The 23,346-nt window shown below is 45.1% G+C and overlaps 2 protein-coding genes across 3 annotated transcripts; both read left to right on the forward strand.

The window, feature by feature from the left end:
* The first annotated feature begins 413 nt into the window (after nucleotides 1-413).
* Nucleotides 414-19,246, forward strand: LOC143490267 (cholesterol 7-desaturase nvd). 2 transcript variants are annotated; one of them, XM_076988891.1, is made up of 8 exons: nucleotides 418-1,064; nucleotides 6,614-6,802; nucleotides 6,927-7,105; nucleotides 7,659-7,784; nucleotides 14,438-14,557; nucleotides 15,494-15,670; nucleotides 16,183-16,366; nucleotides 16,768-19,246. In XM_076988891.1, the coding sequence occupies exons 1-7, from the start codon at nucleotides 635-637 to the stop codon at nucleotides 16,342-16,344; spliced, it is 1,383 nt and encodes a 460-aa protein (XP_076845006.1). In that variant the 5' UTR covers nucleotides 418-634; the 3' UTR covers nucleotides 16,345-16,366; nucleotides 16,768-19,246. The 2 variants fall into 2 exon arrangements, with proteins under 2 accessions (XP_076845007.1, XP_076845006.1); XM_076988892.1 differs by lacking the exon at nucleotides 16,768-19,246 and having other exon boundaries at nucleotides 414-1,064; nucleotides 15,532-15,670; nucleotides 16,183-16,317.
* Nucleotides 19,247-20,504: 1,258 nt separating this feature from the next.
* On the forward strand, nucleotides 20,505-22,073 carry LOC143490268 (uncharacterized). Its single transcript, XM_076988893.1, has one exon. It carries the CDS (start codon nucleotides 20,631-20,633, stop codon nucleotides 21,615-21,617), a length of 987 nt encoding a protein of 328 aa, XP_076845008.1. The 5' UTR covers nucleotides 20,505-20,630; the 3' UTR covers nucleotides 21,618-22,073.
* The last annotated feature ends 1,273 nt before the right edge of the window (nucleotides 22,074-23,346 follow it).

The raw sequence follows: 23,346 nt of genomic DNA on the forward strand, positions 1-23,346 counted from the left end.
ACCATGTCCACGTCCCCCACCCGAGAAAGATCAGTGATAAACGGCGCCACTGTGGATATAAATAACACTAAACGGCTATTTTTTTAATGATGCAAATTTTCATTGTGGTGAAATGTAAATTGATCTCGCATTTTAAACTACCAAATAAACTACGACTATCTCATTGGACGATACCAGATATTCACGTTAAGGAATCGCTGTGTATGCAAGATCGTGCGGTCGCGTGGCCAAATAACATTACCACAGGAGATTCTCACTCGAATATCTTATTTTTATTTCAGTAAGTCTGTTTCCACCAATGCACCAATGCACCAATTGTTCTCTAGTCACAACTCCGGTGATGAGACGTTCACGCGTAGGTGAAGATGCGCGCTCGTCCCCGTCCCGCCTCACCTGCGGAGGCGCGGCCACGCGCACTACAACCCCCCTCGCCACGTTTCTAGGACGCGTTTGCCTCACGGATTAATTTAATCGACCCATCCCTGGGAAACCGGCGTAAACACACAGTCCGTGTCGTCCCCGTGTGTTGTGGACGGGGCGATGCGGCGCGGGGACGAGCAGCGCGTCCGTCCCAACAGCGTGTTCTCGTGATCGCGCGTTAGTGGTACCCACGTTGTCCGAGAGTCACAGCATCATGGAGCGGTCCGGCTATGCGTCGCTTTTCAAAGTGGCGGCCGCGCTTGCGATCACTCTCGCCGCCGTCGTGTTAATGCAGGTGCCAGACCCCTCCGATCTGTTCTTGGGTGGCGTGTACCCCGAGATATGGAGGAAAACCGGGCTGGCTGGAGCCCCCGCGCGGGCCGCAACGTGCATCTTTGCGGGAGTTGTGCTTCTTGCCATGGGCTGGCTGTACCGACTGCTGTTCGCTCCTCTGGAGCTGCTGAGAAGCCCGGACGACGTGGGCTACATAGCCGAGGACGGTCGGTGTCGCGCCCAAGCCGCCAACGAGGTGCGCCGGAGACGCAAGACCGGGGAGCTTCCACCGGTTTACCCGAACGGCTGGTACCGAGTTTTGGACTCGCACATGCTGGAGAGAGAAGATGTGAGGAGTGTCACCATACTGGGTATGTAGCTTCCACCAGAAACACTGCACTTATTTAAGATCTTATTACTCACACCAAGAAGCGCGCATTCGGAAAGAGAAATATACCTTCCTGAAAATATCTAATATCTATATTTTTGCGTGGCAGTCTCGTGTTTTTATCAGTGTGTTCTGTTATTAACAAGTTTTTTAATTTATTTCTGAGGTCTCAGAGATGCGCTACATAGCCCGTATAGGCGCATCTCTGCGTCCTATTATATCTCAGGTCTGGGAGGCGAGTGTGTAAAAATATCGTCCCTCAGCGTTATAATCGTTATTTCAGGTCACGCCAGTAACGGATTCGTGCTAGTGATGGAGGAAACGTGGAGAACGCTGCTCACTTTCATTACTAACTTGATATGCGCCTTCTAAATTTACATGTCTGTCATGTAAATTCGCAAAACACTGTTTTCGCATTAATCAAAGTTCAACACCTTCATCAGTATTCTGGGAATTCTGCCGGTTTTCTTTTTTTGCTCATATCACCATTACTCAAACGGAAATGAAAAAAAAGTAACATTCTGTGCAGTGCTGGTGTCTGTCCTATGGTTTTTTTTTATTAATCCAGCAAATAGCGGCCCATTTATACGAATCAATATATATATTTAAGTTCTCTTGCTGTTTTTATCTTGCGTTATTATGAGTGTAGAAGGAGACCAGTTAGCGGTCAGATGGTGATCACCCTGGTCTGGGTGGCATAACCTACAACCCCGAGCAGATCTCAAAGAAGGAGATTCCTAAGGACTTTTAATATCCTGCAAAAACACATTTTGTTGAATAATAAAATAAGGGCGTATATACTATTTTGTTTTATTTTAGATATCAAAGTAATAAAAATGAAAAAAGTGGAATATGAACAAAGTGAAATCTGGCTGTATTATTTAAGTCCTAAAATCAATCGGACAGTAACTCAAATGAACTATTCAAGACAAAATAGCAGCTATACAATATATAACACATTGTCTTTGTTTTTCAGAATTTTTTTTAAGTTATTGGGAATTAAAATGTATATTGCTTATTCATACATAAGGGGATGAAGGTTACCACACTCCAGAGTTGTACATATATGATATTTGCGTATATTCTGACTCAGGAACATGCCGATATACAGGGGATCCACTTCTCTGGTATTCACTGGTTTTTGCTTTTTCATACTATACGTGATATACATACTAGAGCCAAAAGTTATGGGTGATGGACACATTCTGTAAATTAATTTGGATTCAGTGTGCAGAAGTGGACAATGAACAGGTTTATTTTGCGTGAACCAAACTCACTGTTGACCAGTGTAATCGGTGTGACACATCAACTGAGTCCTTTAAGGCCAGTGGGTGAAGAGCAGTGATACACCCAGGTGTCCGTCCAGCCTGGAAGAAGTGCTGACCCATGGTGTCTGCCCGCTCCTGTGAATACTGCTGTATCACTGTCCTGCTGTATCACTAACCTGCTGTATCACTGTCCTGCTGTATCACTGTCCTGCTGTATCACTGTCCTGCTGTATCACTAACCTGCTGTATCACTGCCCTGCTGTATCACTGCCCAGCTGTATCACTGCCCAGCTGTATCACTGTCCTGCTGTATCACTGCCCTGCTGTATCACTGAGCTGTATCACTGTCCTGCTGTATCACTGTCCTGCTGTATCACCACCCTGCTGTATCACTGTCCTTCTGTATTACTGCCCTGCTGTATCACTGCCCAGCTGTATCACTGTCCTGCTGTATCACTACCCTGCTGTATCACTGTCCTGCTGTATCACTGCCTAGCTGTATCACTACCCTGCTGTATCACTGTCCTGCTGTATCACTGCCCTGCTGTATCACTGTCCTGCTGTATCACTACCCTGCTGTATCACTGCCCTGCTGTATCACTGTCCTGCTGTATCACTACCCTGCTGTATCACTGCCTTGCTGTATCACTACCCTGCTGTATCACTGTCCTGCTGTATCACTACCCTGCTGTATCACTGCCCAGCTGTATCACTACCCTGCTGTATCACTACCCTGCTGTATCACTGTCCTGCTGTATCACTACCCAGCTGTATCACTACCCTGCTGTATCTCTGCCCTGCTGTATCACTGTCCTGCTGTATCACTATCCTGCTGTATCACTACCCAGCTGTATCACTATCCTGCTGTATCACTACCCTGCTGTATCACTGTCCTGCTGTATCACTGCCCTGCTGTATCACTGTCCTGCTGTATCACTGTCCTGCTGTATCACTGCCCTGCTGTATTACTGTCCTGCTGTATCACTGCTCTGCTGTATCACTGCCCTGCTGTATCACTGCTCTGCTCTAAGCCTTCTGCTACAAACGGACAATCTCACTCTTTTGGTGTGAATCTTGTTGCTAAGGAACTTCAGTGTGTTTGGTTACGTTACCTGCCCTTTGTTCTTCTGAACGTGTCCTTCGTTTTGATGGCCAGGCTGCTTGGAGACCCGTTATCATGTTGCAGACGTCTTTAGTGTTTCAGTGTAAACTTCAAACAATCAACCATTGTTATTTGTCCATTGGGGCACTTGGAGATTATTCTTCTCATGTCTATGTTGATGTTTCTCCTGAATAACCTTGGAGAATGCCTGGAAACACACCAGCCATCTCCACAAACCGCTCTAGAACAGTCTGAGATTTTACATAGCTGGATTAACCTGCTTTCCTGAATACAGCATATTCTAATAGTATTTGTGACCTGTGTAGCTTAATGAATTCATTTGGAGATTCCTCCAGAGGTCATGTCAGTCACTCTCATGTGTTCTGTCCACTGTGAGAGAAACGAAAACACTGCTTTCTTGGAAAGAGGAGAAATATATCATACAAATCACTCACATTGAAATAAAGCAGTGTTTTATGTTTGGCATGTTTTAGGGAGCAGAGATTGATTGGTGTTACAACAGACATGCTGTTTACCTGGCTTGTGGTTTTGAAATGACTATATCAGGGCTACTAGTCATTGGCTAATTTGTGCAAGTAGAAAAATAATATGCTTTTAAAATGCAAATGTTCATATTAAACATTTATTAATAACTTAAAATGATATTTGTAAAATGGTACATAACATGCTTGAAGTGTTTTGCTAGAAGTGTTGTCTTTATTCAGACTCTGTTTACATTTATGCAGCCTGATTTAGAGTAACCTAATAAACGCATTCAGCAGTGAAATAGGTGTTAGCAGCATCAAACTACAGCTGAATCTTAGCTGTTCTCTCTGGTTAAATAGTATTTAGGTATTTATGTCACATAAATGCTTACTGGAAAGCAAAGTGTCACATGGGCTCAAGATAATACAGCATTTGTAATAAGGCTATGATGCAATCAAGAAGCACAGAATGGAAAAATACTCGCTGAGTATTACACGTAAGATTCAAAGGCTATAGGCTACATGTGAGTGCAGAAGGAACATGCCCCACCCCCCAAAACCTTCAATATTCTTGGAATATCTCCAAATATAACCTTCTTTTAGAACCATCTTAACCAATCAGATCAGTGGAACTTGATAACGACCAATGGGTAAACAGTACTGTTAAACAAACAGTATTGTTAAAGAAAACAGTAAACACAAGAGTGTTGAATGCATATTGCCTCCTGCAGAAGCGTGCTGTGCACCGTAATCCCAGTCTCAGTGCTCGATGTGAAAGGGTGACCTTAGGCGTGCGTTCCCACGCAGACCAACCGTGTGTTCACACCACAAATCTCCAAACGGAGTGTGACATATTCCTCCAACAGTACAGGAGGAGCTGTGGGCAGTCACACAGAATGAGTGTGATGAGTCTGTGTCCTCCACATCCACTCTCATCATGTGTGTGCCCCTGCAGCTAAATCACGTACAGTCTCCTGACTCAGCATGGCCCTTTAGTGTGTGTGTGTGTGTGTGTGTGTGTGTGTGTGTGTGCGTGTGTGTGTGTGTGTGTTTGGGGAACAGGAGCAGGGACCGGGTGTTGTCCAGAGCTGCTTCCAGCACACCGCAACATTCACACACACGACTAAGTGCTGATGTCCAGGTCTTAACCCAAACGGTTCTCTAGGTTCAGACTCTCCGTGAAGATTGTGCTGTTATGTTTGTGTCTGCCTGTGATTCGTTCCCCTCACCTGCCGTGGGAACATTCTGGGTATTGAATGTGTAAGACTGACTGTGAAAGCTGGATGTGATAGCGAACATGTAGTAATGCTCAATGTGATAATGAATGTAGCACTGTACCTAATGCCTGATAATGAATAGTCTGTTATGTAATGATGCTTGATGTGATAATGAATCGTCTGTTATGTAATGATGCTTGATGTGACAATGAATCGTCTGTTATGTAATGATGCTTGATGTGACAATGAATCGTCTGTTATGTAATAACGCTTGATGTGATAATGAATTGTGTATTACATTATAATGCTTGATGTAATAATGAATCGTCTGTTATGTAATAACGCTTGATGTGATAATGAATCATCTATTACATTATAATGCCTGATAATGAATCATCTGTTATGTAATAATGCTTGATGTGGTGATTAATATAATCTTCTACATAATTCCTGATGTAATAAAGAATATAGAATTCTGCATAATTCTGCATATTAATGCCCGGTGTGATCATGAATCTAGTCTGCTGAATAGTAATGCACAGTGTGATAATTAATCTAGTCTACTGAATAATTATGCAGTGTGATAATGAATCTAGTTTACTGTATAATATTGCCCAATGTGTTGAAAATGAAATGTTAACACGAGTCAACAAAATCCCCCTGTGTTGTACCTCATGTAGCTCGTGAGGCCGTGTTTCCTGAGGCTCAGGTGTGTGTGTGTGTGTGTGTGTGTGTGTGTGTGCAGAATTGCTCCATCCTGCAGAGATGCTGATCACATGCGTTCTGCTACCGTCAGCAGGGGGGCTGTGCTAGCTCGTTTAAAGTCACCCTCAGGGACGGTTCACTTACAGCACGGTTCATATTTTATAGTGCTCTCCAAAGTCCATTTGCTGGCAAATATGATTTAATTAGCCTTTAAGCGGTGAGAATACAGCTATCGATCGTGATGCATTGTACTGCAGGAGGCAGTCAGCCGCAGACAGAGTGGGCCCGTCCGGGAATGTGGGTCACGGCTGTGTGAAGGGTGTGTTGCGTGAGAGACATCGTGTGGTTTACGGTGCGTGTGACCCGACAGACGGCAGCAGCTAGCCAGGAATTTGCTCCCTGATTCATATCTGCCGCACGTTCCTTCAGCTTGTGTGATTGTACTGCACTCACGTACTAGCCGTGATGTATTCCCTAATCCCCCTTTAAGGAAGGTATCGGCTGTGAACCTTTAGCACAAGGTCTTGTGCAGGTCTTGTGCGTGACATTGCAGCTGGCGCGTTGCTTCAGTGACAGTAATCACTTGCACAATGCTGCCCTCTTCTGGTTGTTTTGGGTGCTGCATTACTTTTGCCAATTTTAGTAACGCTACATTTTCATTACAGGTTTTCTAACATGGATTACTGAGGGTAATGTCGGTAATATTTCCATTGTTCCGAATTATGATTTTATAAATTTGCTGCTTGTGCCTTTAGGTGAGCAGGTAGCCGTGTTCCGTGGTCAGGACAGGAAGGCCTACGTGGTGGATGCCTACTGCCCCCACCTGGGAGCCAATCTGGCAGTTGGAGGGAGAGTTGTGGGCAGCTGCATAGAATGCCCCTTCCACGGGTGGCAGTTCCGTGGCGAGGACGGAAAGTGTGTCAGGATTCCCTACGCCGAGAAGGGTGAGAGACCTGCACAGAGGTCACAGTGCTGTGTGTAAACAGACAGGTATATCCTGGGCGTCTAGACAGTACCGTGTGTGAACGTCTCTGTTGTGCGGGGGTGTGTGGTTGTGTGTGCGGCCAGTGCCCGAGTTTGCTAAGGTTCGCTGCTGGCCAAGTTGTGAGACCAACGGGCAGATCCTGGTGTGGTTCCACTGTGACGGGGAGAGTCCGGCGTGGAGGGTCCCCGAACAGAAGGAGATCAGCCGGGGAGAGTGGGTGTACCGCGGGCGGACCGAGCACTTCATCAACGCACACATAGAGGTACTGCAGGAACGGGCCCGGCACCGAGTCCTTAACACAGCCACTTTACAAGCGACATAATGAAATAGCAGCGTGACTGACAGAAAACAGGCAGGAATCTCTACAAGATGAAGTGTGTGTGTACATATGGCTGCGTATGATACGTTGCCAAGCTGATGGTCTTTTTATAGATTGTATATTGTATATGGGGCAGTCATGGCCTGGTGGTTAGGGAACTGGTCTTGTGACCGGAGGGTCGTGGGTTCGATTCCCAGACCTGAGGCCATGACTGAGGTGTCCTTGAGCAAGGCACCTAACCCCAACTGCTCCCCAGGCGCCGGGCTAGGGCTGCCCACCGCTCTGGGCACGTGTGCACCACAGCCCCCTAGTAATCACTAGTGTGTGTGTGTGTTCTAACTGCACAGATGGGTTAAAAGCGGAGGACAAATTTCGATTGTGGCGTAAAAATCACAATTGACAAAATATGGCACATTTTTACACTTACATAATTCCTACAATGCAGTTCTGCAAGAGGAACACGGGTTATTCTTATGTGCTATGCTGCCCCCTGCAGGAGATCCCAGAGAACGCAGCTGACATCGCTCACCTGGCCCACCTCCACACACCAGGCATCGTGAGCGGAGTGGATCTGCGCTACACCAACAGCAAGACCTGGGAGTTCGTTCGGCACGACTGGAAGGTACATAATACTAATACTAATCTACATAATACTAATCTACATAATACTAATACTAATCTACATAACACTAATACTAATCTACATAACACTAATACTAATCTACATGATACTAATAACAATCTACATCAGGCGTACTCAACTAAATTTGTCCGCGGTCCAATTTTGGCAGATACCTGTGCCCTGAGGTCCGGTGCGGCGGGGGTGGCGAACGTAAAGCCTGGTTTATACTTGACGCGCCGCGAACGGCGCGAGGGTCCGCGCGGCGAAAATGACGTAATCGCTGTGGCTCCGCCCGTACGATTTACGTACGACTCAGCGTTCCATGAGGCGTCTATGTATATATGTCTATGCGTGCACCTCTCGAATTTTCGCGCGCGCGCCGCGCTTCAGCGCGATGGACAAAGTCATGTTTGCCGGGTTCATACACCTATACAAGGTGGAATTAATGCACTTGTACGTCACTTTAAAGGTCCATTTCAATATTTTCCAGCACGTTAAACTTAATTAAGTTAAATATTTATACATATGCTCGAAATGAATCGAAATAATTCGCTTTTTTATCACATTATTTAATGGTTGTTTATTTTCAAAACGCCCAGACGTCTAACGTCTTCACGTTCTCTCATGTTTCGTCCTGGAATTACAAGAGGCTCGTATTTGTTAACGTATCGTTTCGGACAACACTGCAAAGTCATATTTACGTTTGATGCCTGATGTGTATATATAAGGTCTCTGGTCAGGTAAAAATGTTCTTTCACCGGTTTTGCAGAGGTTTTTTATTCTCCACTGCCACCTATCGTTTCGGAGAACACTGCAGCGACATTCGCGAAAGTATAAACGCCTACACCGCTCGCGCAGGGTCGCGCGAGGTGGGCGAAGTCGCGCTACGGTCGCTCGCGAAAGTATACTTGACACGTCGCGAGCGGCGCGAGGGTCCGCGTGGCGAAAATGACATAAGCCTAGTTTAAGCCTGGTTTATACTTTCGCGAGTGACTGTAGCGCGCGGCTCCGCCCACCTCGCGCGACCCTGCGCGAGATGCATCCAATTGCACAGCCGGAGAGCCAACTGCAGTTCTAGACCTGCAGTTTTAGACCTGCAGTTCTAGACGTGCTGTAGTTTTAGCCATGCGCCACCTAGCGGCTCGGAATGTAGCTAACGACAGCCAACCGCAGTTCTAGACCAGCAGTTCCAATGCATGCCGTAGGCTCAGGGGCTTGTATATTGTAATAATCCATTGTTTATTTGTTAAATAAGCCCATTGATTCTGAATTGTTTTAGCCAAATCTATAACATTTGACAAGTTTTAAACGATAATGTACACCACATTTTGTATTTAAATAGAAGTAGTACGCCTCATTTTCCCTGTTCTTTTAGGGAGTTTTGATTAATTTTGTCATTTACACACACAGCTTGTCTCCTGAAGATATTTTATTTTTAATTAAACAACTGGATTACTGGCATAGGCTATTTTGTATTAAAAATCAGCAAAAATTGCATAATGTCAGGATGCTTTCAGTGAGTAAGCATACGTTTCCAGAATGTTAGGAGTGATTTATTTTACTCGTATACCTTCATTGGCATGCAACTAGCAAATATTATGTGATACTTGGGGTTTTTCGCTCACACGCCACACATCCGATTTCTCACGCCGAAAAAAAATCTAGTTTATTTACCTCTGATCCATATCTATGATTCAATGAGTTACCAGTTCGCTGGCGACCGATCGATCGCAATATAATACAAATTTTTGTCCATTTTACGTTCGCCACCACCCCCCCCCCCCGGCAAAAATTTACGTTCGCAGGACTAGCATTTCTCTCAAAGTCGAAGTAGCTACAAAGTAGTCATAAAGGTAGCCAGAACTAACGAACTAAGACACACTAACGCTAGCCAGATTCATCCTTCATGACATAAACATTACGATAACACAAAAATGACCTTCAGACCGATCATATTTACATTTACATTTATGGCATTTAGCAGACTAAATATATGTGTATCATATATTAATATGCTCAATTGTATCAATATTCAGAACATAGTCTGGGTTCTTATGGGTTAATAATGATGGGGAAATGCTACTTTAGCTTGCTTACTACTTTTAGTATTAATAGTAGCGTAGTAAGTGCTAATTTCCTTCCTTTAAGTTGTTTCAAATTTAATCAAAGTAGCTACTAAGTAGCCATAAAGGTAGCCAGAACTAACGAACCAAGACACACTAACGCTAGTCAGATTCATCCTTCATGACATAAACATTACGATAACCCAAAAATTACCTTCAGACATTATCATATATCTATCATATATTATTGTTGCTTATAAATATTCTTCCATCTGCTCCCGCGACATACTAAAACACTATCTGGATATTACGTTACATACATCTAAAACTACGGCACGTCTAGAACTGCAGGTCTAGAACTGCAGGTCTAAAACTGCGGTTGGCTCTCCGGGTGTGCAATTGGATGATGTAGTTATACTTTCGCGAACGTCGCGAGCGTCGCTGCAGTGTTCTCCGAAACGATAGGTGGCGATAGGTGGCAGTGGAGAATAAAAAACCCCTGCAAAACCGGTGAAAGAACATTTTACCTGACCAGAGACCGTATATATACACCAGGCATCAAACATAAATATGACTTTGAAATGTTGTCCGAAACTATATGTGGTAGTATAAAGAAACACCCCTCAAAAAAAGGGGAATGAACATTTACCTGACGCATTTTAATGTTGCTTTGTGTTTCAGGTTTGAAAAGTGCTGGAATTTAGGCTAAAGTACATTAAAATGTTGAAATTACGTTAACAAATACGAGCCTCTTGTAATTCCAGGACGAAACATGAGAGAACGTGAAGACGTTAAGATTGGGCGTTTTGAAAATAAACAACCATTAAATAATGTGATAAAAAAGCGAATTATTTCGATTCATTTCGAGTATATGTATAAATATTTAACTTAATTAAGTTTAACGTGCTGGGAAATACTGAAATAGACCTTTAAAGTGACGTACAAGTGCTTTAATTCCACCTTATAAAGGTGTATGAACCCGGCAAACATGACTTTGTCCATCGCGCTGAAGCGCGGCGCGCGCGCGAAGTTACAAAATTCTAGAGGTGCACGACCTCGCGCCGCGACAGCGCGCGAGGCCCTCGCGCACGGGCGGAGCCACAGCGATTGCGTCATTTTCGCCGCGCGGACCCTCGCGCCGCTCGCGGCGCGTCGAGTATAAACCAGGCTTTATACTCGACGCGCCGCGAGGGTCCGCGCGGCGAAAATGACGTAATCGCTGTGGCTCCGCCCGTGCGCGAGGGTCTCGCGCGAGGTCGTGCACCTCTCGAATTTTGTAACTTCGCGGCGCGCCGCGCTTCAGCGCGATGGACAAAGTCATGTTTGCCGGGTTCATACACCTATACAAGGTGGAATTAAAGCACTTGTACGTCACTTAAGCCTGGTTTAAGCCTGGTTTATACTCGACGCGCCGCGAGCGGCGCGAGGGTCCGCGCGGCGAAAATGACGTAATCGCTGTGGCTCCGCCCGTGCGCGAGGGCCTCGCGCGCTGTCGCGGCGCGAGGTCGTGCACCTCTCGAATTTTGTAACTTCGCGCGCGCGCCGCGCTTCAGCGCGATGAACAAAGTCATGTTTGCCGGGTTCATACACCTATACAAGGTGGAATTAAAGCACTTGTACGTCACTTTAAAGGTCCATTTCAATATTTTCCAGCACGTTAAACTTAATTAAGTTAAATATTTATACATATACTCGAAATGAATCAAAATAATTCGCTTTTTTATCACATTAGTTTATGGTTGTTTATTTTCAAAACGCCCAATCTTAACGTCTTCACGTTCTCTCATGTTTCGCTCTGGAATTACAAGAGGCTCGTATTTATTAACGTATCGTTTCGGACAACACTGCAAAGCCGTAATTACGTTTGATGCCTGATGTGTATATATACGGTCTCTGGTCAGGTAAAAATGTTCTTTCCCCGGTTTTGCAGAGGTTTTTTATTCTCCACTGCCACCTATCGCCACCTATCGTTTCGGAGAACACTGCAGCGTGGCTCGCGACGTTCGCGAAAGTATAAACGCCTACACCGCTCGCGCAGGGTCGCGCGAGGTGGGCGGAGTCGCGCGCTACGGTCGCTCGCGAAAGTATAAACCAGGCTTTATACTCGACGCGCCGCGAGCCGCGCGAGGGTCCGCGCGGCGAAAATGACGTAATCGCTGTGGCTCCGGGTGCGCGAGGGCCTCGCGCGCTGTCGCGGCGCGAGGTCCTGCACCTCTCGAATTTTGTAACTTCGCGCGCGCGCCGCGCTTCAGCGCGATGGACAAAGTCATGTTTGCCGGGTTCATACACCTATACAAGGTGGAATTAAAGCACTTGTACGTCACTTTAAAGGTCCATTTCAATATTTCCCAGCACGTTAAACTTAATTAAGTTAAATATTTATACATATACTCGAAATTAATCGAAATAATTCGCTTTTTTATCACATTATTTAATGGTTGTTTATTTTCAAGACACGTCGCGAGCGGCGCGAGGTTCCGAGTGGCGAAAATGACATAATCGCTGTGGCTCCGCCCGTGCGCGAGGGCCTCGCGCGCTGTCGATTCGCGAGGTTGTGCACCTCTCGAATTTTGTAAAGCCTGGTTTAAGCCTGGTTTATACTTGACGCGCCGCGAGCGGCGCGAGGGTCCGCGCGGCGAAAATGACGTAATCGCGGTGGCTCCGGCCGTGCGCGAGGGCGTGCACCTCTCGAATTTTGTAACTTCGCGCGCGCGCCGCGCTTCGGCGCGATGGACAAAGTCATGTTTGCCGGGTTCATACACCTTCACAAGGTGGAATTAAAGCATTTGTACGTCACTTTTAAGGTCCATTTCAATATTTCCCAGCACGTTAAACTTAATTAAGTTAAATATTTATACATATACTCGAAATGAATCGAAATAATTCGCTTTTTTATCACATTATTTAATGGTTGTTTATTTTCAAAACGCCCAATCTTAACGTCTTCACGTTCTCTCATGTTTCGTCCTGGAATTACAAGAGGCTCGTATTTGTTAACGTATCGTTTCGGACAACACTGCAAAGCCATATTGACGTTTGATGCCTGATGTGTATATATACGGTATAAACCAGGCTTTCGCGAGCGACCGTAGCGCGCGACTCCGCCCACCTCGCGCGACCCTGCGCGAGCGGTGTAGGCGTTCAGGCAGGCTTGTTGTTGAGCGGGGTGGCGAACGTAAGTTGTTGAGCGGGGGTGGCAAACGTAACACTCGTGACGGAGTGTTTTTTCAATAGCCCTGAAATAAATGCTACGGTTTTGTTTTGGTCCGTATCCAGTTAATCAGGAATGAGATTGGGTCCGGACAGGACTGCGTTCGGGTCCGGATCCGGACCGCGGTCCGCCAGTTGAGTACCCCTGATCTACATGATACTAATACTAATTTACATGATACTAATCTACATAATACTAATACTAATCTACATGATACTAATTATAATCTACATGATACTAATTATAATCTACATAATTGTCACGTTGTGGGGGGGGGCCCCCTACCGGTCGCCCTCGTTTATAGCGGCAGCGGTCCTGTTTTTGGTCACGTGATGTTCGTCCCTCAGGTGGGCGGGACCCGTGATCCGTCTCACCTGAGGGTCGTTTGTTCGTCTATATATGTCTTGTCTTTGTACCAGTTGACTGCTGGTTATTATTTCCTTAATCTGGAACCATGCACGGGTTTTTGGTTTGCACACTTTCTATTAAACCATCCTATTTCCCTGAGACTTGGCGTGATCGCTTCCTTTTTAGTTGCTCACACCTGCCCTTCACAATAATACTAATAACAATCTACATGATACTAATTATAATCTACATAATACTAATAATCTACATAATACTAATCTACATAATACTACTGGTAATACTAATATACATAATACTAATCTACATAATACTACTGGTAATACTAATATACATAATACTAATCTACATGATACTAATAACAATCTACATAGTAATACCAGTAATGCTAATATAGATAATACTAATACTAATCTACTTAATACTAATACTGATTTATATAATACCTCTTCAAAGATCAACAACTGATGTTTTAACAGGTTTTTTCTCTCGTATTTATAAATAGCAATAGGAATAGAAAACATATGAAAGTGAGTATAAGATGCACCTTCTCTAAAGTGACTCACTCCACCTCAAAAAAGCAAACAATTTCTATGAGAATGAAGTGGCCCACCTTAAGAACTCAGCTCCAAGTATCTGGTACAAGTCAGTTAACAGTCTGTAGGGAAATGTAGGTGATACAGAGATTTCTACCATGCAGCATGATGAATGTGAACCTCTCATATCTGCATTTTTCCTTCATCTGGAAGGATGTTGTCCCTAACATGCCTAGTGGTAAGAAGAAACAGCATCTCAGACCTGATGTGGGATAATCATATCTCCTGTATCATCAGGAGAGTCCTACGTTTCATGAGGCTTGCTTCTCATCTCTGGGCTTGCTTACCTAAGCATCTTGGGCAAGAACGCCATCAAAAGAGGGTGTTTGAGGATTATCGATTATATGTGTTTGTGTGTGTGTGTTTGTGTGTGTGTGTGTGTGTGTGTGTGTGTGTGTGTGTGTGTGTGTTTTCCAGGTGGAGTGGACACCAGAGCCAGAGCCATATAAGCACTGTTCTCAGATGCTGGTGAAACATGCTCTCACTGTTTTCGGCCGACACTGGCCTCTTCTGGATGTGAACGTGGTGGCTAGACAGGTAATGTCACAACTGACCAGCAGGGGGCAGCGGTGGGCGTTGAATCAGTGCAGGTCTTGTTCTTTAGTCTTTGTTAGTCATGCATCATTCAGACACATAAGACCCATGTGTCCTGTGTCCCATCACTGCAGTCACCACATATGATTATTTATTCATGTAGGATGTAAAACATCCTGTTAAACACAACGAGACCGGTCCTCGGCTTTCGCATTCGCGTGTAACATAAGCCACACTGTGCGCATGTCTTCTGATACCTTTATGTAATGCAAATGCTATTTTGTGATGTCAGTTGTATGTGAAATGTATACTTTATGTAGTTGCCAAAGTCAAATTTCTATCATTTGAGTAGGAGAAATACTTAAATACTTAAAAAAGAAAAATACATCAAAATAAAAAATCCTGCCTCCCGCACAGTATGAAGGATTTTGCACACGTACATAGGAACTCATTCATACATGTATAGAGGCTTTCACTCATTCATACATGTATAGAGGCTTTCACTCATTCCTAGTCAAGAGGGGTTTTGTGCAAGTCCAAGTCCTTCACATACAATTTACCATTAGCATTCACTTATGTCTGCCTCCAATATGTGTTTGTGGTGCCTTTCGAGAGGACTGCCTCGTAACCATGGCGATGCTAATTAAGTATGGTATGTGGGAGAGGTGTGGTTAGGATTCAGACCACCGCAGCCCTCGCTGGGTGGAACGGCGTGTCCCGCCACTGCGGAGGACGTGAAGGTCAGGCCTCGTCACGTGACATGACATGTGACGTGGCGGGAAATGATATAAGACGACGTTAATTGATAGCTGAATGATACCGCAGCTTTGCGGCACAGGTCCCCGTGTAAGGAGACCCACCGATGTAGCTCGTCCAGTGAAAACCTCTGCGCTGCCCTGTGACTGAGCTCATCGAGAGGAGACGTGTGCTTGTGTCCAGGTGGGACCTGGGGTGGTGTTCCTGCTCTTTGAACACAGCTTCCTGGGACGCGGGGTCATCATGCACTGTGTGACCCCAGTGGAGCCGCTGGTGCAGTGTGTATCACACACCATCTTCTACCAGAGCGGTATCCCCCCACTGGTGCCCAAGTTTATCCTGCGTGCTGAGTGTATCCAGGTACACACACACACACACACACATGCAAACGGGCACTCACACACTGCAGTAGTGCCATTCTAATGACTCTAATGGCCTACACAGACATCTCCCCTTTGTGTGTGAGAGAGAAGAGGGTATTAAGATATCATGTCAGAGCTTTTGGACAAAAGAACAGTATAATATGTAACAATTTTGTAACTATAGTTTTTTTTAGATAACAGACATTAGCTTTTGTGTTTAGTCACCATAGGTTCACCACTTGCTAGTAGAGCTTGAATAACATTGTGTTCAGATTTATAGTCAGGACTATAGGCAGCTATTGCATATGATCCTGTGACTGCCTTTACGGGTTCGACTTCAGTAATCAATACTAGACATTAATTGCTCTTCAGATGGCAAGAGGGTTTGTGATTATCTGGAACAGTAACAAGACTTGACAGGTTTTTGATACATAATGCTGAAGTTCTTTGTGTTTTCCTAATCAATAACCAATAATCACTATAACTGATGGATTTTCTTTCCCATGGCAGTTTGAGAGGGATGTAATGATCTGGAACAATAAGAAGTACATTTCTAAGCCGGTTCTGGTGAAGGAGGACTCGGCCATCCAGAAACACCGGCGCTGGTATAGTCAGTTCTACAGCGAGAACAGCCCACGATTGCGGTACCAGCTGGACACGATGGACTTCTGATCGCACACAGCCTGGGCTGGAGGTACCTCCCTCCCCATGACTGACATCCCAGTTCACACTCTGCAGGTCTGGTGATGTTGTGGGCCAGTTGCGGAGATGATCCATCATATCCATCACCAGTTCCCAGGATGCCTGAACTAAGCAATCAGGAACCAAACATGTGGTATAGGTGTCCTGGAAAGTAGGCTAGAGTAAAAATATAGGACCATTTTTTGGGGCACTGCTTTAAAAATCACAAACACGTTTATGCTGCACAGCTCTGCTTCCTGTTGGGTGGATAAACCGCTTAAGAAAAGAAGCACAAAACGTGCATGATATGATGGAACAGATATTTGCATTTGAGATGGAGACATTGGTCACAGGTAAGAAACCACGTCCATTATGAGTCTTGCAGTTTGAACGTTTTCCGTCTCTTTTATGCAGGTGTTTAGTGGGATGGCGTGAAGATGACCAGGGACGATTCTGCGGCTCTTACACGATGGCGTTCAGGGGAAAAATCCTTCCTCAATCTGGGAGCCCAAGAGTAATTGTTCTGAACTCAGTGAGCCCATATCTTTAAATATTCAAAAATGTTCCTCATTTAAGGAATGAAAGTCTGTGAATTGCAGAGGGAGAGCTCTCTCTCTCTCTCTCTCTCTCTCTCTCTCTCTCTCTCTCGCTCTCTCTCTCACTCACTCACTGAGGAGAGGGGATGCCTGCTTGCCTGTGACTGAAGAGCTGTTCCTACTACTGTAAGCAATAATAGTCCGTGTGCCAGTGGATGAACTGAAGCCACAACATCAATCACGTGTGTACTGTGAGCGAGGACCTAGGCAACATGGCCTCCTGACATGTTAGGAAACCACTGTGCAGTTTGTAATCAACAACTTCTGCTGTGTTGGCAGTATAATCAATCAGACTGGATTTAACATGAATGACACAGTACAGAATATCTTTAATCTGAGACTGAACCATACCAGACTTTAGTTTTAGGCGATCATAAGTAATACGCTCAATAATATTATCGCTGTGACCACTGAAGCCAAACACTCCAGCCCCATACTTAGTCTACAGCACTTTCCTCTTCATTCTCTCTGCTTAAGGAAACTTAAGGAAACTTACTGTGACATACACAAAGTACAAAACGACACCTTGTGTCCTGATAAAGGGCCGTTTCTAAATTGGCTTCACTGTGCTCTGGACTCAGGAGTAGAATCAAATGCATTCTTGAAAACCATTATATTTTTACACGATTATCACTAGGTAGAGATGTCCTGTAAAGCCTCATAGAGCATGATTCTCCAATAAGACTTTCAAAGCAGCAGTTACACTTGCGGGACACATGGCGGGACGTGGACGGGCCCTCGATGCCGCCGGACGGCAGGGCTGATTTTTGTGGTGCAGGAGAGCACAGCTGCAGTGGAATCATCCGTCAAGGGACGCAGTGGAGATCTGCGAGGCCAGCTGGGTGAGTGCCAGAGGTCGCCCACTCCCACAACACAGGAAGAGCCAGACCGCACCGCACCAGCTATCGGGTGCTGACATGGACCAGTAAGCTTCAGTTGAACTGGTAGCTGTTTGGAATATGGGCAGGGCTTGAGATGAATAACACGCGTCTGTGTTTATTCATAGGATCATCCCTGAGTTGATATTTCTGTTTGAATCTTACATTTCACACTTAGGGCATTTAGCAGACGCTCTTATCCGGAGCGACTTGCTAAGTGCTTTGCCATCTGCTCACAGAATGCATCCTAGACAGTACCGTAGATATACCGTAGATAGGTCAGAATTCAAGATACCAGACTCCTACTAAACTATAGGAATCTATGCCAGTATCTAGTATTGCAAATAAACATACAATGTAAAGTACAAGGGCAACAAGTGCTATCTGTGGTGATCGTGGCCATATAAATACTCAACACACAGGTGAGTGTTCAGTTTACGTCTGAATCGTCTTTGAATGAAGTAATTCCATTAGGCCACTCTGGAGTATGCAGTGCAAGCATGTTTGACAACTCCAGCAATCTTATCAGAAGCCCAAGTTCAGACCAGTCGAAGACCAGGCACTTTTGTCCTTGAGTCCTTCTCCTCTACACCTGCTACACTCATTTGCCATGTTACTAATCATAAAAAAGCCCTCTGGACAACCAAACAACAAAAACAATTCTGAAATAACTTCTAATAAGGAGACTGAAATCGTTCATGCGTCCAGTGTTAGCTGTGATATTTCTCTGGAGCTCAAAACAGGGTGTCCAGAACTGAGTTGTGGAGACACGTGTCCACTTTTTATTAGATATAGACTACAGTTATAAGAGCCAAAGCTTTGTTGATTGTTTTAATGGTGGGATGTTTTAATTTGTTTAATCAAGCTGAATCCAGTCCCATAGACATGAAAAGCTTATCATTTCTAACTTGTGTTTTGCATCTTTGATAAGCTTTACTGAAATGACCCATGGCCTGTGGGCATTAGATTTGTGTAATATCTCTATCTACAGGGGCATATAGGCATATTAATCAGAATTCAAGAGTAAATCAGTCATAGGTAATATGTGCCTCACCAGCAACTTCTGTAAACACTGATGTATGAATTAGAATAGAAATGTAATAGATTCAATGCTAAGAACAGGTTCACATAATCACTCTGAAAAGAACTACAGTCTTGTAAAGACCTATACAATATTAAAGCCAGCTGAGTTTGTAATAGAGAACTAGGCAGCTTGAATACTTTCATGCAATACCACCTTATTCATGCCCAGCCTGTCTCTTAATGCTGGGAGGCATTAATGAATCTGAGCAGGCTGCCATGATCGGCAGCTTTTACAGCTTGAGCCATATGCTAGACCTGGTCCAGCTAATACATTTTGAATGTCATCCTGGAGGATGGAGGAAGGGAGAGAGGAGGGAGGGAGAGAGAGAGAGAGAGAGAGAGAGAGAGAGAGAGAGAGAGGGAGAGAAAGAGAGAGGGAGAGCGAGATGGAGAGAGAGAGAGGGGGGGGGGAGAGGCAGAGAAAGAGAGAGAGAAAAGAGAGAGGGAGAGAGAAAGAGAGAGAGCAAGAGAAATAGAGAGAGGAGGAGAGAGAGAGAGAGAGAGAGAGAGAGATGCAAGTGAGGTCATTGCACTGACCGTGCAGATGTTTTCACCTCTGCCGACGGTGCCGTGTAAGGACGACTTGATGCACTACATAGCCGCACTGAGCATGTCTGCTTGGACAGCAGACGTCCGAACGCAGACGGTACTGTTCAGGACTCAGAAACTGACTGACACACTGTGATGGACTGAGCTACAGGAGACAACCCAGTCCTGTAGTTCCCTGTTAGCATCGGCTCTGTTAATGTTCTGAAAGTTCTGGGCATGTGTACTGGATTTTAGGGTTTCAGTACATTGCTCAGGACACACACTGTATCTATTAGAAATATTTTGTAATGGTTATAGATCATTGGATGTATGAAGAGAGAAAATGTACATTATTGTTAGTTAAGCTGTGTCAATTGAGTTAAACTGGAGAAAATGTTTTCTGGAAAAAACTGCTGGCAATTTTTTTTTTATCCAATACAGCAAATACTGTATAGCAACAAAAATACTGCATACTGTATATACTGTCATGTTAAAGATGAGAAAATGCAACCACTAATACTCAGAGGCATTATGTTTACTTATGTACAAATTCTTCTACTTTGAATACAAAAGCCTTTTACTTTTACTAAAGTTACTCAAATATAACCATGAAGGGGTCGTGGGAAGAAGTTTTTTGAAACCAGTTCTGTTGAATGAGATCACCTACCTCACAGGTGTACACAGCTGACGCAGACAGTCACTCGAGTCACTCAGCCAACACACTACAGTCTGTAGACCTGCTGGTCACGGGTGGAGACACGTTCACCTGATTCTACACTCTCAGTCTATGTAATAGGAACACATGGTCAAAATCTAATCATTGGAAACTTATATTTAAATTTGTCATATTCATAGATTCCTGAATAAACCATACAACTATGTTTTGCCTGAGGTTCAAATCTGTGAAACACTTAACCTTGTTCATTTTTCTATTGAGTTACTGCATATTGCATTTGAAAAACTAGTCCACATGCTACTGTGGTTCATTTTTGTTCAGTGGCTGGAACTTTGGCTAGGTTAATCAGTACCAGAGGGCCACAATGACTTTTACATAACCGTGATAAGAGTCAGACTGTGTCCATGATCAACTGGGAACAGTGTCTGAGACGTTAGTGAGAAAGAACAGGTCTCCTTGAGCTACTTCCTAAGCAGGACAAGAGCTTTCTGGAACACCAGTGACTGTTTCAAGCCCATGGATAATGTATGTGATCTTGAAGTTGAGTCAGGAGAAAGAACACATAGACCAGAAGCGGCTGACCGAGAGTGTGCCGAGATGTTGCCTTTGGTTGGGGGTGATGAGCAGGACTGTACCTCTGTTCTTACCTGTAACCTGTTGTGTGAGCAGCCCTGCATTCAAACAAGTGTGAATCGCCTCAGCGTGAGAGCAGCACAGAACCCCGCGAGTGCAGCCATGGAGCGAGAGTGTTTGTGCGCAAGTGTGGAACCTCCCACAGCTCCGGATAGAGGACCAAACCCGTGTGTTGATAATGTGAACACGGCAGCGGAGCGTCTGGCCAGGGAATCTCTGCTTAATGAACATTTTAATAATCCACTTCCTCAAGAAAGTCAGGGCAGAGTGTCAAGGACGGGGGTGACAGATGGAAGGGACGGTGGGACGCCCAGACCCACAAACCAGGACCCAGCCAACTCGGGCCGGCCGCGGGACGACACAGCCTCTGCGCTAGATGACTGCCCAATTTGCACCGAGTCCTACGGTCGCGAGGGTGAAGCCAGCGTGGTGCTGCTGAACTGTGACCACGGCGTGTGCCAGAGCTGCCTGGCAGTCTTGCTGTCCCGCTCGTCCGACCGCAGCCGCGTGCGGTGCCCACTGTGTCGACAGAACACGCCCCTGTTGCGGTGGGAGGTCTTCGGGCTTCGGGAGGCCTCTGGGTTCTGTCCTCAGCCTCGGGACGGTGCCGTTGCTCAGGGGCGGCCGCCGAGCCCTGGGCTCTGTCGGCGGGTGGAGGAGCACCTCCAGGTGCGGGCGGAGACGGCCCGGGTGTGGGGCTGCTTCCCGCACCCCCGCTGGATCATGCGAGCGGTCAGGAGGGCGCAGCACCACTGCACCTGCTGCTATGTCACGCTGCTCCTCACGCTGTACCTGGTGGAGCTGAGCTTCCTCGCTCTCGTCTTCCTCCCCATCGTAGTTCTGGTCCTCCTCTTCACACTCGCCGGATAGACGCAGCTAACTGGGGTTCACCGATTCCAAGCATTTCCAAACCATTACAGCCATGAAAAACGGGCTTGAAACCTTTTAAAACCTTTTATTTTTGACTCGGAGGAAGAGCACTACTCCAATATTGAGATGATAAAACTAAATTAGGAGCTTGGCTAGACAGGCGAAAAATCAATTTAAGATGAGACGGAAAAAAAAGGAAATAATGTCTTTTCTTCTTATCAACAGGCTGCTTGTCTACACTGTCTCGGATAAATTGGTTTTTGTCTGTAAAGTTGCCAAAACAAGGTCAGGCGTTAAGAACAGAAGACAACGATTAATCTCTGTCTGCTTCTTGGTTTAATAAAACATTTTTAGCGTAACATTATGCTTGGCTCTTCCCTGCCACTCTCTGTCCCACTTTCTGGAGGAACAGATCTGACATCATTTATATCCATAGCAACCCTCAAAAGTTGGTGCTTTGCCACAGTCCTTCTGTGAACTTGGTTCGTGTTAAGAAATTGAGGAAACAGCTTCCATTTTGTGAGGAAGTGATTTGATCTGATCTCTGAAGAGATGAAGACTTTTACAATAGGTCTCCAAGTACAAGTCTCAGATCGTCTGATGCTTTTATCATCTGTCATTTATATTCGTTCTGAAGAATCTTAAAACACGTCTCTGGTGTGAATCAGTTTTGCTTCCAGTAAGGATGAAAGTGAGGAATTATGGTGGTACTTAAAGTCATTAATAATAAACTATCACGCCATACACTACACATTTTGTTATTAATAAATAGTCTTGAAAAGTAATTGGGAACCCTGACGAGGACCATATGTGAGGTATGGAACGTGTGGGAACAGGCCTGAAATATTTCTCTCATGTTTTCATCTGTGAAGGTCATCACACTTGAAAAAATCTTTTTACTGTAATTTTTTTTCTATTTTCTACACTGCTACTCAGCTTTCAGCTTTCATCAGACGTGTACCTCAAGCTTTTGTGTGTGTGTGTGTGTGTGTGTGTGCGTGTGGCCCGAGCTGCGTGCGTGCGAGAGAGAGAGAGAGAGAAAGGGAGAGGGAGGGAGAGAAAAGAGAAAAAGCGGGAGTGTTCTCCTGGCAGGAGCTTTCTTATATAACGGCTGCATTGCAGGCTGGCCCAGCTACATCGATGTGCCGAGCGGGGCGAGAGAGGGGCGGGGCGTGGACACCAGTCCGGCCGGGCAGCAGCTCGTCGTTTACGCAGCGTTTTGTACGGGTCCAAGAGGCAGGAACCGTCCAAAGTAAACGCAGCAAGTTTGCACGGCCGATATTTACACCAAACTATTCGATTTCGGCCACACAAAATATGCCTTCCCTATAATTCACTTGGATTACCTAAGCGCCAAAATGAACTATATAATCATAAACGCCTATTCACATTTGCGCAGGATAAACTTTGCACAGCTAAATAAAGAATTCCCATGCGGTCTAATACATTATTTAAAGTTGATGGCGTAGCCAATCAACACAAACTGTGACCTTATTCTCAAATCCCCTGTCATGGACCTCTGACTCTCACAGTTAGAGCAAACGCAACGGGGATCAGAACCATCTCCCACTTCGATAGTGAAATATTAATTGACTATCGATTGCGGATCAACACCATGCGTGTTTAAACTCTTCAGCGACTAGATCAGATATCGTTACATATCATACACCTGTACAGTAAAAAATGGCAAAAATTCAGGTCCGTGTGTCATTTACCTGCCAGGTGCTAG

Source organism: Brachyhypopomus gauderio, unplaced genomic scaffold (assembly GCF_052324685.1).
Source record: "Brachyhypopomus gauderio isolate BG-103 unplaced genomic scaffold, BGAUD_0.2 sc64, whole genome shotgun sequence".
Classification (NCBI taxonomy): Eukaryota; Metazoa; Chordata; class Actinopteri; order Gymnotiformes; family Hypopomidae; genus Brachyhypopomus; species Brachyhypopomus gauderio.

What these genes read in the sequence shown, in the direction of transcription:
- LOC143490268 (XM_076988893.1), top strand. Translation starts at nt 20,631, where the DNA reads ATGGATAATGTATGTGATCTTGAAGTTGAGTCAGGAGAAAGAACACAT.
- LOC143490267 (XM_076988891.1), top strand. Translation starts at nt 635, where the DNA reads ATGGAGCGGTCCGGCTATGCGTCGCTTTTCAAAGTGGCGGCCGCGCTT. An exon ending in GATTCCCTACGCCGAGAAGG is followed by an intron (nt 6,803 to 6,926) that starts GTGAGAGACCTG and finishes GTGTGCGGCCAG; the next exon opens with TGCCCGAGTTTGCTAAGGTT. An exon ending in TGCGTGCTGAGTGTATCCAG is followed by an intron (nt 15,671 to 16,182) that starts GTACACACACAC and finishes TTCCCATGGCAG; the next exon opens with TTTGAGAGGGATGTAATGAT.